Consider the following 17,622-nt stretch of genomic DNA (forward strand, 5'->3'; position numbering starts at 1 on the left):
ATTTTCAGTTGTCCCTCATAGATCATGTTTTCTGGATCTTTAATCATTTTTGTTGCTCTTCTCTGGACTTTCTCCAATTTTGCCACATCTTTTTTGAAATGTAGAGCCCAGAACTTGACCCAATATTCCAACTGAAGCCTAACCAGTGCCACAGAGTGGAAGATGTTTGTTTAGTGCCCATTTTGGAAGTGTCTCTGAAGCCATAGCTATCACTGTACAAAGCAGGCCTTTCTACTTCACGAGGCAGGGAGATCACAGCATGGTAGAGTGCAGGTCTGGAACAGATTTATAGCTGAGCACTATGGGTGAGGAAGACCAAATTGTACCTTCTACTGCAGTGACTTGCAGGCAGCATGTGTTGTACTGGCTCAAAACTGGGCTCTAGTATACACACAGAAGACTGCTGTAACCCTCATGTTTCCTCCAAGGTGGCCTAAGTGGCAAAGCCACACAGCTCAATGGGCCTCTGAGCCCCTCTGCCAGTGTCCTGTTGCCTCCAAGACAAAAGGTGTAGTTAAAATCTAGCAGCAGAGCCCTTGAGAACAGACTTGGAAATTCCATTCTTCCACAATCAATCCCATGGTTTGCAAGAAAAGAGTGCACTAATGCAGTCCCACAAAGTAGCCACATTATCCAGTTCACTGTGCTTCTAAAGGCATATCCACCACAACAAGCATGAAAGCACTGTGATCTAGAGCTCTTTGCCACAGGCCCAGTTTGCTCTTGCTGCCCAGCTGGGGCATGACAGCTCACCCTTGGGATGAAATGGCTAGCTTGGCATTTACTACCCCTGCAGCAGAGCACAGAGCATTGGCATGCCTGGGGCACAAGTGGGAACTGAGCTGGACTGCATTCAGTGACTGAGGAGCCACCAGCTGGCATGGCTAGCAGAGAGCTCACTTCATAGAGAACCAACCCTCCACAGGATGACTTCTTGAGGCTTGGGTTCTGTTCAGAGCACTAGTCACTGCCACGCAGTTGAGCTAAGTACAGTGTAGGGAAAAAGCAGCTGTGGGTGTGGTTTGGAAACTCAAGCCTTGCAGGCAATTTCATCAGCTAGGAGATTTCCCCATCCTTAAGTGAGTAGCAGAAAGACTGCCTCAGGATCCTGCAGTTGACTATAGCTAGCAGGGAGCACCATGGTTTTATTTGATTATTTCCCTTCCCCCACCAGCACAACTGCAGGAGCAAGTTCTTGCATCAGTTGCTAGCTCTGCCTCAGCCACAACCTGCTGCTATAACCTTATTGGTTTAGTGCAGTTCTCATACATTCCAGCGTGTTTTACACCTATCGCTTTACTGAGGGTGGTAGAAGAGATTCTTCCGCCGCCTCATGCTGCCCTTAGTCACTTGGGAGGGACAATTTAAAATGACCATCTCAAAGTTAGGCTTCCCCTTTAGAAAGAAATAATTGGTCCCCCTCCCTTGTCATTGCAACCTGTTTGGTAGGATTGCATCAGTTTGTTGTCACAAGAGCCAACTCCTGCAGGACAGTCAGGAAATGAAACTGACTCAGGTAGTGGCCAAGTCTATAAAATGAAAAACAGGCTTAGTGAGAAGGTGGCATTCAGGTGACATCAGGATAATGAAGGGAGGAAACAAGTTCACTGGGCCACCCTAAGTGATGCACACTGCAGGAATTTGTTTAGTCCCTTCAAGGAGGAACATGAGCAGTTCGTTTTGTTTAGTTTCCTTTGTATAGATTTGGAAGGATTAGATTGTATAAGCAGTAAATGTCAAATGTCCATTCACCGTAAAATAAGAACATAGTTCCACTGTTAAAGGTTACAGACATGCAAAAAGGAAGTAGAATGCTGTTTTACGAATCCCAACACCTAGGCTGTGGCCACATTTGGCCAAAACTTTGAAATGGCCATGCTAATGGCCCCATTGAAGAATACTAATGAGGCACTGAATAGAATATTTGGCACCTCATTAGCATACTGCCAGCCACAGGGCTTCCAAAGCACCACTTTCAAACATGCACAGCTTGGGATGGCTACACGGGTCCTTTTTGAAAGGACCCCGCCCATTACAAAATCTCTATTCCTTTTCGAACAGGACACCCATGTAGCCGCACCGAGCCACCTCGGTTCGAAAGCGAAGCTTTAGGAGCACCACAGCCGGCAGCATAAGATGCTGAGTATTCAATTCAGTGCCTCATTAGTATTATTTGTTTTGGCCATTAGCATGGCCTTTCGAAGTTTTGGCCAAGTGTAGCCACAGCCCTATTGTGATGAAATTAATAGAGCCCCCATTGTTTATAAAAATTTAGATCAATAAAAATGCTTGACATTGGTAATGTCCATCTAAATAAAATAATCACGTTCTGCCAAGTCTACTGCTGCAACCAACCCTGTTTACAATCAGATCCTCCACCCCTCAACTTTAACATACTGCTTTTAAATTAACTTGGTCTGTGTCAGGTCACATGGTATCTCCCTTTAATCAGACTCCAGGGTAGCAGGAATGTATGGCTTCTGAGACACTTAGGACACAGCTAGCCCCACCCCCTGTAATAAGAACTGTGCTCAGGGTGAGGTGGCTGTGAGCCACCTTTGCTGCACATTTAATCAGGATCCACTGGCAATATGTGCTTGTAAACAGTGATACACACAGTCCTTTCTCAGCAGTATTTCTATGCCCAGCCCAGATTGTTTACCAGGGAACAGAGAGCAGCTTTCTAAAAGTAACAACTGCAAGGCAGTAGCTGGAGAGGGTTTGCAGGGGAGAGGCAACTCAGCCAAGGCTGTCAATAAACCATCTTTATTCTGTACATTATATATAGATGCCAAGAAAATGGAAACCATCCCTCTGCATTAGCAAATCCAAGACAAGAGAACAATGAGCATGGCACTGAGAACCAGTCTCTCCACAAAAGGCAGGGGAAGAAGTGCTCAGCCCAACAGCTCTGCCAGAGAAGGGAACAGCACCTTCAGAGTGTCAGTGCTGAAGGTTACCCCAAGGTCACTGCAAAGAGCAGAAGCGCACAACCACCTCTCCCCTCAAATCATCTATACTGCTACAGTAACAGAAGAGATGAGTGCTTGTCAGGACTCTGCCTCCTGGCAGAGCATACGAGGGGCACATTGGGTACTGGAACCCAGTGCCAGGGCTGAAAGGGGAAAGGTCTCCTTTTCTGAGATGGTATGTGCAAAGTGACTGAAAGGGAGAAAAGGCAGATCAAGTCTCCCCCAGGACGAAGTGGACAGGATACTGTCAGCACAGTGAATGCCTTTCTCCTCCCAGGCAAGAGGCAAAGCCTGGCTCACAGCTGCTGGTAGCAGCAACAGCAGAACAAGCTTAACCTACAGGCCTGGCCCCAGTCTAAGCCAGAAGGATCCAGCACAGAACAGTGGGAGAAAGCAAAGAAGCCTTCTCCTAACTGGTCACAGGGGAGGAACAATTCTCCTCCTTCTACAGATCATCTTGGTGCACTTTAACAGCTTGCAGGAAGGATCCCTACCTCCCCCCTCACCGGTTCCCTACTGCAGCAAGGGCATGGCTTCAGGCAGAGAAAGCTGCTGGGGTGGTGTCACCAAACTGATGTGGGAAGTTCAATCTTGCATACATTACCAATGCCACTAGCCCCAGCAGAAGACAGCATAGCCTGAGCATTATTGGCACCACAATACCTGGAGCAGAGAGTAGAGCCCCTTCCCTGTCCAGGTGGCAGTGCGTGACCAGCTCTGTTCAATACTCACCAGTGAAATCTAAAGTCTTGTGTGCAGCTGCGCAGCCTTGACTTAACAATCCTGTCCCTTGTCAGCTGTACAGGTCAGTGCTCAGCACTGGGTACCTGAAGGCGACAGCTGAGGAAACAGGGCAGTGAGTGTTTTATGTCCTCATGCACCTACAGAGCCTCTGGCTGTGCTGGCTCCCACCAGCCTCCCTGGGACACTGAAACCTCAGTGGCAGAGACAAGATAGGAAGTTTGCCAAAAGGAGAAAGACAAAAAAAGTCATTGCAATATAGCTTTGTCAGATTGCATCCAACAGTCTATCTTCCTCCCTGGCCAGCACACCAGGCCGCTCTGCCTCTCCTCAGGAATTAAGACAGGCCCCCAAGGAGCAAGCTGAGCTGCAGCACAGACTGACTGCAACAGGGACATCACCACAAAGCACTGCTGCAAACTCGATGAAGGAGACTTCCCCCTCAGTTGAAGCAGTCAACAAATACAAGCCCAGGTGCGAGGCCAAGTCTCCTCCCCAAAACGGCCTCCTGCTTGGGGCAGCAGGACACTCAGCTGCTGCAGTGAGGCACAAACCCTGGCTTCAGTAGGTTCTTGAGGATGCTGACTGCACTGGGATGTATGGGGGCAGCCCCAGCCACCCACAAGATGTAAGCACTAGGATGGTGATTGTGGCTCAAGTCATCATATGGCAAGGCCTAGTCCAAGAAAGAGATCCCTGTTTGTGCTGGTTTGGGGAAGAGCTGAGACAGGTGAGCAGGAGCCACTGAAAATGCAGAGGGGCACACATGGATTAAGATCAAACAAGATTAAAAGGGCTAAAATTGTCCTGAACTTCTCTAGGGTTCCTTTGGTCTGCGAACCCAAGTTTGACCAACCCCCTTTGCTCTGGATGGCTGGGCCTCCTATGCCAGTCCAAAGGTCTCTGCCCTGTAGGGATAGCCTGAGGCTGGGAAATGGGTGCACAGTATGGGTTGGGCCCAATGCTCACAGAGCTGCAATGAGGTTGATCTTGTATCAGAGGTGTCAGAATCCATTCACTGCTGCTCAGCACCGGTTTTATACCAGGCAACAAACTTCCCACCAAAGTACAATAAAGAAAGCCAGGACTTGCCTGCCCGGACTGAGGCTGCCTCTAGTCTATTGTGGTAGTTGGCAGGATAATGAAAGCAGCAGATAATGCAGTGACATGCTTAACATGCCCGTGAGGGATCCTGAACACAGGGAGCTCTCCTGGGCTCCATCACACAGTGTGCTAGAATCCATGCTAGAAACAGGCAGCAGCAGTTCTAGTCACGTGAAGGCAGAGCTCCCCTCATCTGTCTCCTCCATTGCTGATGTATGGGGATTCCCACAGACCAAGTGGGAATCAGAATGTCAAACGCCCAGGCCCCAGTGTCTCCTCCAGGCCATTCTCTTCAGTGGTGATAGCTTGGAGGTCGGTGACATGCCCAATACCTTTGGTGACTCCTTCACGGAACAGCAGTTTAGCGCCAATCTTTAAGTATTCTGGATGTTTGATGAACCGGAAACGAACAACAGCCTTCTCCCCTGTCCGCAGCTTGTCCTGAGGGAGGGGAATAGGGAGTCCGTCACCAAAAAGAAGCATGCCCACCCAGTCCGCGACCTTCCCATTCAGGGTGCTGGAAAGTACAAGGCAGAGAAGCCACTGTGACAAAAAATATGACTTCCAGCAAAAAGAACTGGAGAGCAGGTGGTTACTCTTCTCCCCTGCCTTGCTGACACCTGCAACCTGGGGGACAAAAGTGACTTCCTGGGAAGAGATGAAAGGCAAAGGACCCAATACAAGTCCAACAGCATTAGCAGGAAGAAGCCAAGTGAAACTTCCTACCAGAGGGAAGGGGAAGAGTCCTCATGAAGCTAAGGAAAGCTACTGAGCCAGAGGAGGCTGGGGTTTGAGAGGCTGCTAGAACACCCCTCTGGTAAGAATCTCACCTTTCCATGGATCTTCTCCACGATGGCTGTCTGCCGCACATTCCCCACGTGCACTGTCACCTGGAATCCCTTTCGGAACGTTGTGGCATGAAAGAGCAGCACAATCTCGGCTTCAAACACTGAGCAGATAGTGGGGTTCATCTCCGGGCTCACCATCACCATGCCCTGCACAACAGCTTCATGCTCAAATCCCAGAACAACAAAGCAGCCCCGTCCTGCCTGTGAACCCCAAGGCCTTTCCCCCCTGTCTCCTCCATTCCATGCTCTGAAACCCACATAAAGCTTCCTTCATTTGTTCATCTCAAGCCTTGAGGCCAACCACCCCACCACTGGCAGTAACACAGGAGCAGGGCTTCTATTAGGGTTGTGCTGTGTCCAGTGTTTTTCAACTCCTACCCCTTGAGTAGGGAGCTCAGAGGAAGCACAATTACTTGCTCCTTGCCTGCTCAGGATCTCAGTGGCAATGCAGGGGAGGTGAGCAGCCCAGGTGCAGCTCCCTGGAGGTAGGAGTAAGACTCACCTTCCGCAGCAGGGAGCGGTCAAAAGGTCCAAGAGCCAGTGTGGCAGCCTGTCCTGCTCGGAGCACACGACATGCGGAGCGGTTCCGCTGGATGCTGCACACCTTCAGCCGGAGGAACTTGCCATCATCTGTGGGGCCAACCACAAGGCTCTCCCCCTCCCTGCAGATCCCGCTGTCAGGGCACAAGAGCAGGACAGAGTTTAACCAGAGATACAGCGAAAGGCACTTAATTAGATTAACCTGCATAACCTGAATCTCACTGCAAATGAGTCTGCTGGGACTCTCCCTCCCCAGTGTCTAGCCATCTAACTCAGAGGCCCAGTAGATGGGTGCCACGATTCCAAGGACTAGCAGTTAATGCAGCCCTCTGAGATCCCAAAGGGTCTGACTTCTCAGACAAAGGCAACCCAGCCAGTCTGGGTGCACTAGACTAGCCCCGGATTGCTGAGCAATTGCTAGAACTGTCCCACACTCCTACTAGGGCCAAGGGAGCATGCAGTGCCCTGAACGGACCTAGGAGTGCTGACCTGCTGTCCCTCCTCCCAAAATACCCGTCTGCTGCTTAATGAAGGACTTCTGAAAGTCTAGTGAAAGGCACATTGCTCAGGAGGCCAGCCAAGCGTCAACCATGGCTCTGTCAGAGGGCAAAGCAGCTGCCTTGGGTTCCCACTCACACATTAGAGCCCCACTCTGGAGAGAGCCTGTCCTCTGGGCCACAGTTCCCCTGCCCTGCTTGCCACCCTATCCAGGGGAAGGGTATATTCAGTCTCCAGTTCCCAGGCAGCTTCCTCTACAGTCACTGCACTGCTTGTACAGGATGAATTCAGTCCTATAGGAGATGTCATTACTCAGCCCTTGTTCTTCTGAGCCCATCTAAGTCACAGCATAGGTAGCAGCACTCACCTGGACAGTGTTCCTCCCACAACAGTCCCCACTTCAGGCACGGTATAGATTTCATCCACCTGCAGCAGGGCAACAGGAGCAAGCTCTTTAGACTTCCCATACAACTGGGACACTAGCTCCCTCAGACCTGGAATGAGCCAACATCCACCCACCAGTCTGCAGGCGAGCCTTCTCTGCGCAGGGCCCATAGCAGACCTGCTACAAGTGTTTCCAAGTCTGAAGCCTCCCAGAGCAAAACAGATACCAGAGAGGTCATTATTCAGAGATGTGCCCAGCATGTCTCTTGTATGCACTGAACTGGGCACTCAGCTACCTGGCAGGCCCTTTCCAGAAGCAGTATATAGAAATCTATGTTCCAACTCCCCAACCTTCTCATTACTCCAGTGGCTCAGCACATTACCAACCCCCATCCCAGACCCAGGGTACCCAATGCAGCTTGTCCTTTGGTAGGTGTTCAGACAACTTGGTAATGGGTAAAGTATAAGAACCTAAGTCCAATGCCTGTACGTACCTGGAACTCTGTAAGCTGCTGCATCAGCTCCTCCTGCTCTTTGCTGTTGGTCAGAGGAGGAAGGATATTGAGGAAAACTTTTAGGAGATCCAGGTTCTCCCCAGAAACACTGGATAGAGTGAAGATCGGGGTGATGCTGCCAAACACACAGAGAAAGGAATGAGATGAGGGCCACAATACAGCCGCAGAGCCCATTTCCCGGAAAGTTGCCCTCCCAAAGGGGAGCATGAGAACCAGATAGGACTAGCAGAGACAGCACTATGAGCACCTTCCAGAGCTCAACCCAGGCTACCTGCAACCAGCCAATCCAGGCCATCTCCTGGAGCTCAGTTTTCAAGGTGAGCAAGGAGCATGTTCACCTGCTTCAGTCACTGGCATTTGTTCCTGGTGCCCAGAAGCAGCTTGGGAGCAAGGGCCATGTGTGAGAGGAGAAGAGACAGCTGATGCCTCCTAAAGATGTGCTCATCTCCCCTGTGGCAGTGACGCTGGTAAAACACCAGCGGACCACGCTCAGTCAACAAGGGATGAAAGCTCCTTACTTGGGAGACTGTGCAAACTGCTGTGCTGCTGTGACAGCATCATCATCTGAGTTCACTAGCAGGGGCAGCTTGTTGCAGCCTGGCTGCTTCAGGATCCGCTCCAGCTGCTTCACTGTCCGTTCTACAGTGGCTTTGGAGCACAAGTCCACTTTGCTGATGACAATGAAGAATGGAACCTTGAGGGCCATGGCCAGACCCAGGTGCTCCCGTGTGGTACCCGCTACAAGAGATAAGGAAGAACTCAGCTAAAAAGAGCATGGACACAAAAATCACCTGCTTCTAGGATGCCAGCATCTCCCAGCCCAAGAAGTGCTCCATGGGCCCACAATACAGGTGATGATGGAACTACTGTATCACCTCATCCGCTCAGCATCTCAGGCAATGGCAAGGGGGCACAACTTTTTACATATCATTCCAGCAAGGCAGGTCAGGGCGCATTCTGGGCCAAGACACATGCTTCAGCTCATCAGGACCCACAAATTTCTCTCAAGAAGCTCAGGGATTTGTCAGAAAAGTAGCTGTCCAAATGGCACTGGGGAAGGTTCTAGTTTACTTCCTTTAAGAGGCCCTGGGATCCAATATACCCTACTAATACAGTGAGGGGAGTTCTCTCTGACATGTTCAAAATTTCCTCAAATGTTACTCTAAAAACTTCCCCACCCTCAGCAATAAAGTCAGAGTTCAGGTAGTAAAGATATATAAGACAAATTTCCAGCTCATGCACAGCACCCACAGCCGCACTGGATTCCCTAGGTTACAAGCAGTCAGGGGGGACTTGAACACAGTATTTTGTTTTTTTTTTAAAAATACAATCACCCTTTAGCCAGTATCTATTATTCCTCATCCTGCCAGACTCTCCATGCATTCCCCAGGCTGGTTCACGGCACACTTACCGATGCCAGTATTGGCGCTCACCACGAGCATGGCAAAGTCTGGGCAGTAGCTTGTGAGGCCAAAGATGGTGGTTTTCAGGTACTTGTGGTGGCCAGCCAGATCAATGAAGGTAATCATTTTAGAGGAGCTCTCACAGATCTCCTCTGCCGTCCGGGAGTCACTGTAGTTTACCACCTAGGAAGTAGGGAAGTATGGTGCTTGGAAAAGAGGATGCAGAGGGGAGAAGAGACAACCCCAACCAGACCAGCTCCATCTAAACAGAAACAAGTGCCAAAGAGCGTGTGACTGTGCCTGGAAAGGCACTAGGTCTGATGAATTTGCAGACTGATCTCACTTTACCGTAATGCCACCTTTGTACACCACTAATCTAGAGGCTAGAATCGGAACACCACAGCAGACAGCTGCCTGTTCCAACCGGACAAGCAGCACCTTCTCCTACCACCTCCATATACAACTTGATCACTCGAGGTCTCTGCTGCAGCAGTAGGGGGCCCAGATCTCCTATGCTGCCACTTAGTCAGTCCTGCTCTGCTCACTGCTGCAACTGGTAGCACAGAGCCAGGAGGGCAGTCATGTTCCTCCCATGGCTGACAGGGAGTTGGGCCTGTCACTTTCTCTGCACTGCCACAATAGCACTCTCACAACATACCTCTCCTTTGCTATTGAAGCCAAGGATCTCAAAGCTGATGCTAGATGTTCTTCCTGACTGGATCTCATGGAGATGTCGGAAGAGATTGAGACGGGCTCTGCCCCGCCCATTATCCAGCTCACCCTGGGTCAGGACACCCAGCAGTGTCGACTTCCCTGAATCCACATTCCCCAGCACAGCCACTCGCAGGTCTAGGAACTGAGGAAAAGAGTTGAATCAGAAAAAAACATGGGGCAACCTGCTCCTGGTGCAGGACAACCTCCCCACAGGCCTGTGACTCCATGTCAGCAGACACACCCCATGTTCCCCCCAGAATGCGCTGGGAAAGGCAGGGATCACTATGCAGCACAGCTTCTTTTTAGATTCCGCCCCTCCCAGGATGCCTCAGACCTGTGTTTGTGCTCCCATCATGGCCAGTGTGATGTCCTATGCCAGGTCTACGACACCACACACCTACACACACAGTGCAATACAAATGCCATATCAGCCCTCAGTCTCCATAAGTGGCTGCACAAGAATTGGTGCTATGGAGATGAAAGGCTTCATACCCCATTCCCTCACCCCTGAGTTAGCCATTCTCCCTTTTCAGGTGGAGGGCTGTAGCTGGTACCCAAAGATGAAAGGCTTTTCCTTCAACCCACTTTAAAGCGTGCCCTGTGAGCCATTCTAACAGAAAGTGACTCCAGGGTCGTGGCTCCCATCTCATACAAAAGGGAAACTGCTTAATCAGAGTCTACAAGTCTCCACTGCCACAAGGCTCCCAGGTCAAGGAGAAGAACACAGCCAAGGGCTTCCTACTTGCTGGTTATCTGGGACCTTCCGGACAAGAACCTCCGTTATCTTTCTGGGAACATCGCTGTCATAATCCACTTCGCGCTCCCGCAGGATGGTGATGTCAGCTCCGACCCTGTAAGCATGGCAAGAGGGAGCACGCTGGGTCAGTGAATACCTTACTGGTCCCTTATCTAGGGTATCACCTGGCCAGAGCACCACGGGGGATGTAGGAACAGGACTCAAACTGTAGGGCATGCTGAAGGCTCTGCCACCAGCTGGGCAGAAGGCTCACATTCAGACAGGGGAATCTCTGGCAGCAAAACCCCCAAAACCTCAGAATGGCTGGTTTCCATGGCCTGTGGCCTCTCTGAGTGTTAAGTGGAAGAGGTCTGAGGCTTCTGGCTAGGAGATGACGCCCTTTGATCTACAGGCCCTTCAGGGGAAAGGAGAAAGAACAAAGAGCCACCAGGACCCTTGGGGGAGTTGCAGGGAGAGTGGGGCAGAGGTGTGTTTCTCTGGTCCCACAGGGGTTAGAGATCCAGAAAATCATACTTTTCAGCCATCCGACGCAACGTCTTGAGGGAGGCACGCATCTCCTCCTCTGAGAGGCCCACCAGCAGCCCATTGTCTTCCACGCCAATTTGGTACACAGCCTCACCCCGACCTTCCTGCAGCCGCCACTTCATCTGTGTCACCAGGTGCTCAAAGCGATACTGCGAGGGGTTCACCAGCTTCAGCTGCTCGAGGGAGGGAGCAGTTACAATTGCTGCCTGGGGGCAGAGAGAATCCCATCTCCCTGGGACAGTGACTCCCTAACACTCTGCCATGGAGCAATGGCTCCCCCAGCAGACCCACCTCTGGGAAACACGCTCCAAGTTAGCACCTGCGGAGGAGCCAGTGGGATAGGAGAAAGAGAGTTACATGGAGACAAGAACTTCTGTAGCAGAACATTCCTGTATCATGCAGATGGTGCCTGAGAACTCACTGGTATGAGGGAAACACTAGATAAGGAAATAGTGCCATGGGATCACTGGGGCCCAAGTCATTTATGCTCTGGCTTGAACAGCTGAAAATGGCAGGACTGCCTGAAAATGTAACTGCAAAGGACATAAGTGGCACCCTTAGCTCTGGGTCTTAAGGAGAGAGTCCCCAGGTCCATGGGGATTCTGCACTTCATGTTCTCTGGGATTCAGTTTCTCCCACTGGGCTCAGAGAACCCAAAGTGAGATGGCTAGTGCACTACTCAGTCCCCCTGTCCCAGAAGGAGACTGGGCTGTTTCCTAGTAACAGATGTTTGGGATGTTTCCTCTTAGGGTATATCCCCCGCAGGGCATGTCCCCACAAGTCCCCTTCACTCAGTTCTTCCCCTTGTGCCCAAAGTTAAAGAGTAACTCTCCAGGAAGAAGAGCCCCTTCTGCAATCCACTAAGGACTCACCTTGTACTCTATGTTCCCATCTTCTGCCTAGTCAAGAAACCAAGAGACATGGGTTAGTGACCATCAGACAATACCAGCCACTTTTCCCAGATGCCTTTGCTCATCCCACATGGTTTACCTAACACCACAGAGCCTACACCCCATTCTGGGTGGGCTGGAATAACAGTAGGCATGTTAATTGGTTAACCAGTAAACATGAGGCTTACTGGTTAACCGGCCTGTGCCAGTGAACTCTGCCAGTGACCAGCCACACTAGGGGACAGGACCTAGGTTAAAACAGTTAACTGGTTACATCCTATTGGACACCAGTTAGCAGTTTTAACATCCCTAAATAATAATCAGGGATAAGGATAATCAGTGGCTGCTGCCAGCTTCCCAGGAAAGAAATTCCAGGGAATTCAACATATATATGTTAAGTCAGACTCCCCAGCTAGAGCTACAGGTCCCATATCATACTGTAACCTGTCATGTATATGTCACTGCTGTTTGCTCAACAAGCAGCTGGGAAACTCTAGCTTGAACACTAGGAAGCAAAAACACTTGTCCACAATAGGGACAGCCCAGATACAGGAACACACAAGTCTTCTTTCGCCTCCCAACCCTGGTCTGGAATCAGTCCACGTAGAGGTGAGCGGAGAGCTCATTCTTAGGGCACAGTCGAATGCTCATGCCTTTGCTGAGTTCAGCAGTGGTGTATCCTAGCAAGTGGTCTGGACAGCCCACCTCTATGTATGCTGCACACAAATCACTAAAAGTTTGATGGGAACAGTATTATTATTTGCTAGCCATCCAGGCATGTCCAGGGTATGGTTACCAGGGGCAAAAGCTCTTTACGCCATTAAGCAGAAGCCATCTAGGGCCCTCCAGCCCTGCTTACATTATGTTGCTCTAAAGCCATCATTCAAAACAAGTGAACCTGAGAAACGCTCCAGCTCTGAGCTGGCGTGTCAGAGACTGTCCAGCCTTTCTTGACAGTGACTGGACCCTCTGCTAAGTGTTCTTCTCCCTGACTTCTCCCCACAAGCACGCACGGCCTGCTTCTCCACCCCCACCCAAGAGATGGTCCTCACATCCATGAGGAAGCAAGTGTTATTCACCAACTTATGGTAAAAGTAACCACTCACTGGTCTGACAGCTCCAGAGGAATAACACCAGGTGCTTCCCCGGGCACAAAAAGCCAGATCATTGTATGTAGACATGAAAAGACCAAACAGATCATTAATTCCATTCCAGCCAAGGCAGGATCCTGCCCCCAGAGGGAAGACATGTCCAGTACTACACTGGATCACCCACTGATCTTTGTCCAATAGTTACAGAGCCAGGGCTGGGCCCTGCAGGGAGCCAAGAATTCCAATGGAAAAAGCAATAAACCAGACTGGCAGCAGTGTGAAAACCTTCCTGCTTCGATTTCACATCTTCCTACCAGGTGGCTTCTCTAGAAATATACAGCTCCCTCTGCCAGCACCTGGAACTGCCCGACAAGGGCAATTAAAGCCCCTTCCCTGTATCCTAACTCAGCCCCTAACCACAACAAACAGCTCCTGGTGGCAAAGGGTCAGTGAAGCAAGGTTGTGGAATTAGCAGCTCTACTCTTGAAGCTGAAGCCGCTTATTAAGGGTAATGGGTTCCCTTCTGATGACACCTCCCACAACCCTTTTCAGCTCAGGACACTGCATCAGCATTCATGCTGTCCTCTGAACAAGAGCTTTATGCCTGTCTCATGGCAGTTGGGGCTTTTGTGCAAGCAGCACAAGGACAGTGACAAGTCTAGACTTAGAGGACAATGGTACAGGCAGGGTGTCCGACAACAGGAAGGAAGTGCTACAGAAGCCTTAGAGCAACAGTTCTCAAACTGTGGGTTGCAACCTCCTTTGGGGGGGTGTCACTAGGGCTGGCTTAAGTTTGCTGGTGCCCAGGTTATGGGAACCCTGAAACAGGGCTAGACCATCAGTGGCTCACAGCAAGCCTCATGCTCCTCAAGCAGTGGTGTCCGTCATTCCCATGCCAGTGGGACTTTTCTGAGCTCCGGCAATGAAGGTAGCCTCTTAGCAGGCTCACTTTCCAAACACAGCAAGCAAAGCCCTCAGACATGCACAGGAATCACCTGTCACTTTAACCAGGATTTGGTCTGGGCCTCTACAGAGTGGAATCCCAAACTCAGCAAATATTTGCTAACTCAAATTAGCAGCTCATGAGGGCTTGAGGTCTCCACGGGTTTGCTGAGAATGTTTCCATAGAACATGGAAGATCAGACCTCAACAATGGAACGGAACTGAGCACCTTGGGCTGTGTGCTGAGCTGTACCGTAGAACTTATTCCCAAGGCTGTGGCTATTGAACTGTAAAGTGCACCCAAATGGCATACCAGGCAGCTTGACTGCTGGCTCACTAAACACCAATGGAGTTTAAGGACCTCCACGGGGACTGGCAGCACAAAAGAAAAGCACTGTCGCATAAAAGCTCTAAGGAGGGGTTGTCCAGGTGTCTCCCTCCAGAAGAGGCCAAGCTGCTAGTATTTATTAATCAAAGTGAAAGGCAGAGAAGGCAAAATGTGCTAACAATATGCCCAGCATCTGCTCTGTGGTGAGGAAAAGGATCTAAAGTGACCTCATTAACCAATCAGGCTACACTAATATCCTACCACGTTAACAGCAGGTACACACTAAACACAATTGCCTCACTCGATGCAAACACAAGATCCACCCTCCAGAACTGCTTCCACCTAGGTTAACCTATTATGTTTTTCCACACCTGCAAAGGTGGTCGCTAGTGAAAAGACAGCAAGAGACTAGGGTCACACACAGAGAGGCAGGAATGCCTCTACTAACATCCCCACCTGGACCATCATCTTCTCTGACCTGGTGAAAAGCCTTCCCCCCCAAACCTTCCCAAGACTCAGCTCTCCCTACATCTAACACTGTATTATCTTGTTGTCACCACTTTACATGACTAATACCTGAAAATTCCATTTGCCTGTGGCTGTTGGAAGCTTTCCAGAGCAGAAAGTGAAACCATCAACTTTACAGTTGAAAAAAGTCCCTTCCAAATGCAAACTGGGCATAACAGTGTCAGGCAGCCAGCTTGAGTGACTCTGTCCCAGCTCAGAGTTCCAAAAGAGTGAGAAACTACTAGAGCCCTGCTCAGCTCTTCCTGCTTCTACAGGAAACAAAGTGACCAAGGACCATATCACTCTCTTGTTGCTTAGCAGGAGCAGAAGCAGGAACTAGAATTCTATGCCAAAGGGAGCTGGAGAAGGTTGAGGGGGCTCCAGCATTTCAGACACACCTACTAGCCAAAGGCTGATATGATGGTAGGCCCCACCTCCAACACGCTATCATCAATCCAGTGCCACTGTAATTGAGATAAGTCTTTCTGTGACTTCAAGTTACAGCAGACAAGACAGTTGCCTACTGAAATCAAGAACCCACAACTACATATTCAGAGATGGTGACAGTCCGGCTCTGAGGCCACTTACTGGCCCTGTTAACACATCCCATGGCAATTCTCAGCTGCTAGGACCCTCTATCCCCCTCCCCCCCGGAATCCCTTTTAGTAACGAAAGGGCTTACGGCTGCCCCCTGCCAGAAAGCAAATGCTAAGCAAAGAGACTAAACTTACCCGATACCCTCCGCACAGCCGTGCCACCTCACCGGCCTCCCCTCCCCACACCGTGCCCGCCCAGGCGCTGGCGCGCTCACCTCCGGCGGCAGGTAGGGCGGGTTGTTGGCCTTGCCGCCCCGGTTCCTGCCGTTCTTCTTCTTCCCCTTGGAGCCCCCGCCGGCCCCAGCCCCTCCGCGGCCGCGCAGCGCCCCCCCACCTCCCACGGGCCGGCAGCAACCCCCGAACAGCTCCGACACCCGCGAGTCCATCCCGGCCCCGCGCGTCCCAGCCTCCCACCCCGGCTGCCCGCGGACCCGCTCCCGGCTCCAGCCCGTCCAGCCTCTGGCGTCAGAAACAGGCGCGAGGCCCCACGGGAATCCGAGGCCGGGCAGTTGCGCATGACTACAACCCCCAGCACGCACCGCGCCCTACAGCCCTCTCGCCCCGGATAACTGCACTTCCCGGCATGCACCGCGCCAGCCCGCCTCCCCCAGTGGCACTGCCTCGCAAAGGCTCACGCACAGACGTTCCCATCAAGAACTACAGCTCCCAGCACCCACCGCGCTAAAGAGCACGGCCGGGGTTTCGGGAATCCACTTAGAAAGGACTACAGCTCCCCGTATGCACTAAGACCAAACATCCTTTCTGCACGGAGCTGTTGAGCAGAGGGTCCTGGGAGTTGTGGTTTGCGGAGTTGCGTACAGAGTGGCTGCTTGCTCCCGCAGCTATCTGTGATGCTTGCAGGACAGGTCCATTGCTTGTGCTTGCTTTCTCCCTAACGTGCCTCTTTGTCTTCACGAGAGGAATTGGAGAACCAGTAGAGAGGCAAAATGGCATTACCTGTGCCCTGCGCCCTTCCTGGATTACTCAACACACTTCGATAGGCAGGAGATGGGACACTTGATACTGAGTCCTATTGCCTCTGTGGGGGGCTCATCGGTACTACGGCTGTAAGTGACATTATTCTATGTCAACTACGACTCAGCAAGCTGCTGATGCAGCTTCAAGGCTGAGAAGTTTAATCACCAACACAATTTCTGAAATCTATAGGTTTACATTTTGTGTACAGTACTGGTGTGTATGTGCATAAAACCCTTCGGATACTGTGGTTCTAGACAGCACAGGACAGAACTCTGGGTGCTACAAACATTCAAACCAATACATTATATATAAAGAGGATTTTTTTTCCAAATATACATTATAGAGCTTTAATGATATATAATAAAGAACAATGTTATTTGATAAGGCATTTCACATCATTATATCATATAGTTTATAAACATTTAATGCATTTCTATAAGGACAAAATGATACTGTGACACTTGTTAACAGCGTAGTTTAGTGATTAAAGGAAGAATTTTGGAATGAAAAAAATCTTGGGTCCTGTTCCTAGTTCTCCCATTGATTGCATAGTTTTGGTGAAATCATACTGACTCTATTGGGATTTGGTTAATATTTGTAAAGCATTTTGAAATTCTTTGATGAAAGGCACTGTAGAAGATTTGGTGTAATCTAAATACATTACATTGCCACGCTAAGCATTTTCTTACACACAAGAATGTGAAAAATATATGGAACTACAGTTCCCATAATGCATTTAAAATACACGTTTGGGACTCCGCCCCCCCATGTTGATTTTTAAAATTGCAGCCAATGAGAAATCAGGGATGCCTTGTTTTCAAAAACAACTACGCTGTAACCACACCCCCTTAGTGCTTGCTGGTTCTGCCTCCCTTTGCTGACCTCCTATTGGAAACTAATTGCATCATGTGCCACAGATAGCTAACAAAAGATAACAATGTCCCAGTGGAGATGTTGCAATTGAACTACAGGACAGTAGTCAGCAGAGTGCACCATTGCCTCTGCACACCTCTGATGTGTTAGTTATTGTGGATGATAGTGACACAAAAATGTGGTATTTAATAACTGTGATGATAACATATTACCAGTACCATCATTATAGTAGCTAATTATAACAATGGAATTTATACATTAGGTAAGGAAAGAAAGATCAAAAGGCTCTCAGCACAGTGAGGAGAAATGGCATTGCCACAGGCTGGAACTAGAACCCAGTAATCCCAGTTACTTAGTATCTTAACCACATGCCCATCCCCTTGGTGTGTCTAGTCTCACTTATTTTTATAGGAGTC

The 17,622-nt window shown here is 50.1% G+C and overlaps 1 protein-coding gene across 3 annotated transcripts; it reads right to left on the bottom strand.

Annotated features, from left to right (window-relative positions):
* Positions 1–2,750: 2,750 nt before the first annotated feature.
* On the bottom strand, positions 2,751–15,741 carry GTPBP2 (GTP binding protein 2). 3 transcript variants are annotated; one of them, XM_074989744.1, is made up of 12 exons: positions 15,571–15,741; positions 11,874–11,900; positions 10,990–11,174; positions 10,462–10,570; positions 9,664–9,861; positions 9,014–9,188; positions 8,121–8,340; positions 7,582–7,717; positions 7,071–7,129; positions 6,168–6,339; positions 5,648–5,812; positions 2,751–5,258 (listed from the first exon to the last, which is right to left on the bottom strand). In XM_074989744.1, the coding sequence occupies exons 1-12, from the start codon at positions 15,739–15,741 to the stop codon at positions 5,061–5,063; spliced, it is 1,815 nt and encodes a 604-aa protein (XP_074845845.1). In that variant the 3' UTR covers positions 2,751–5,060. The 3 variants fall into 3 exon arrangements, with proteins under 3 accessions (XP_074845845.1, XP_074845847.1, XP_074845846.1); XM_074989746.1 differs by lacking the exon at positions 15,571–15,741 and adding an exon at positions 12,998–13,064 and having other exon boundaries at positions 10,495–10,570; XM_074989745.1 differs by lacking the exon at positions 15,571–15,741 and adding an exon at positions 12,998–13,058.
* Between the last annotated feature and the right edge of the window lie 1,881 nt (positions 15,742–17,622).

This window comes from Carettochelys insculpta, chromosome 3, assembly GCF_033958435.1.
Source record: "Carettochelys insculpta isolate YL-2023 chromosome 3, ASM3395843v1, whole genome shotgun sequence".
Lineage (NCBI taxonomy): Eukaryota > Metazoa > Chordata > Testudines > Carettochelyidae > Carettochelys > Carettochelys insculpta.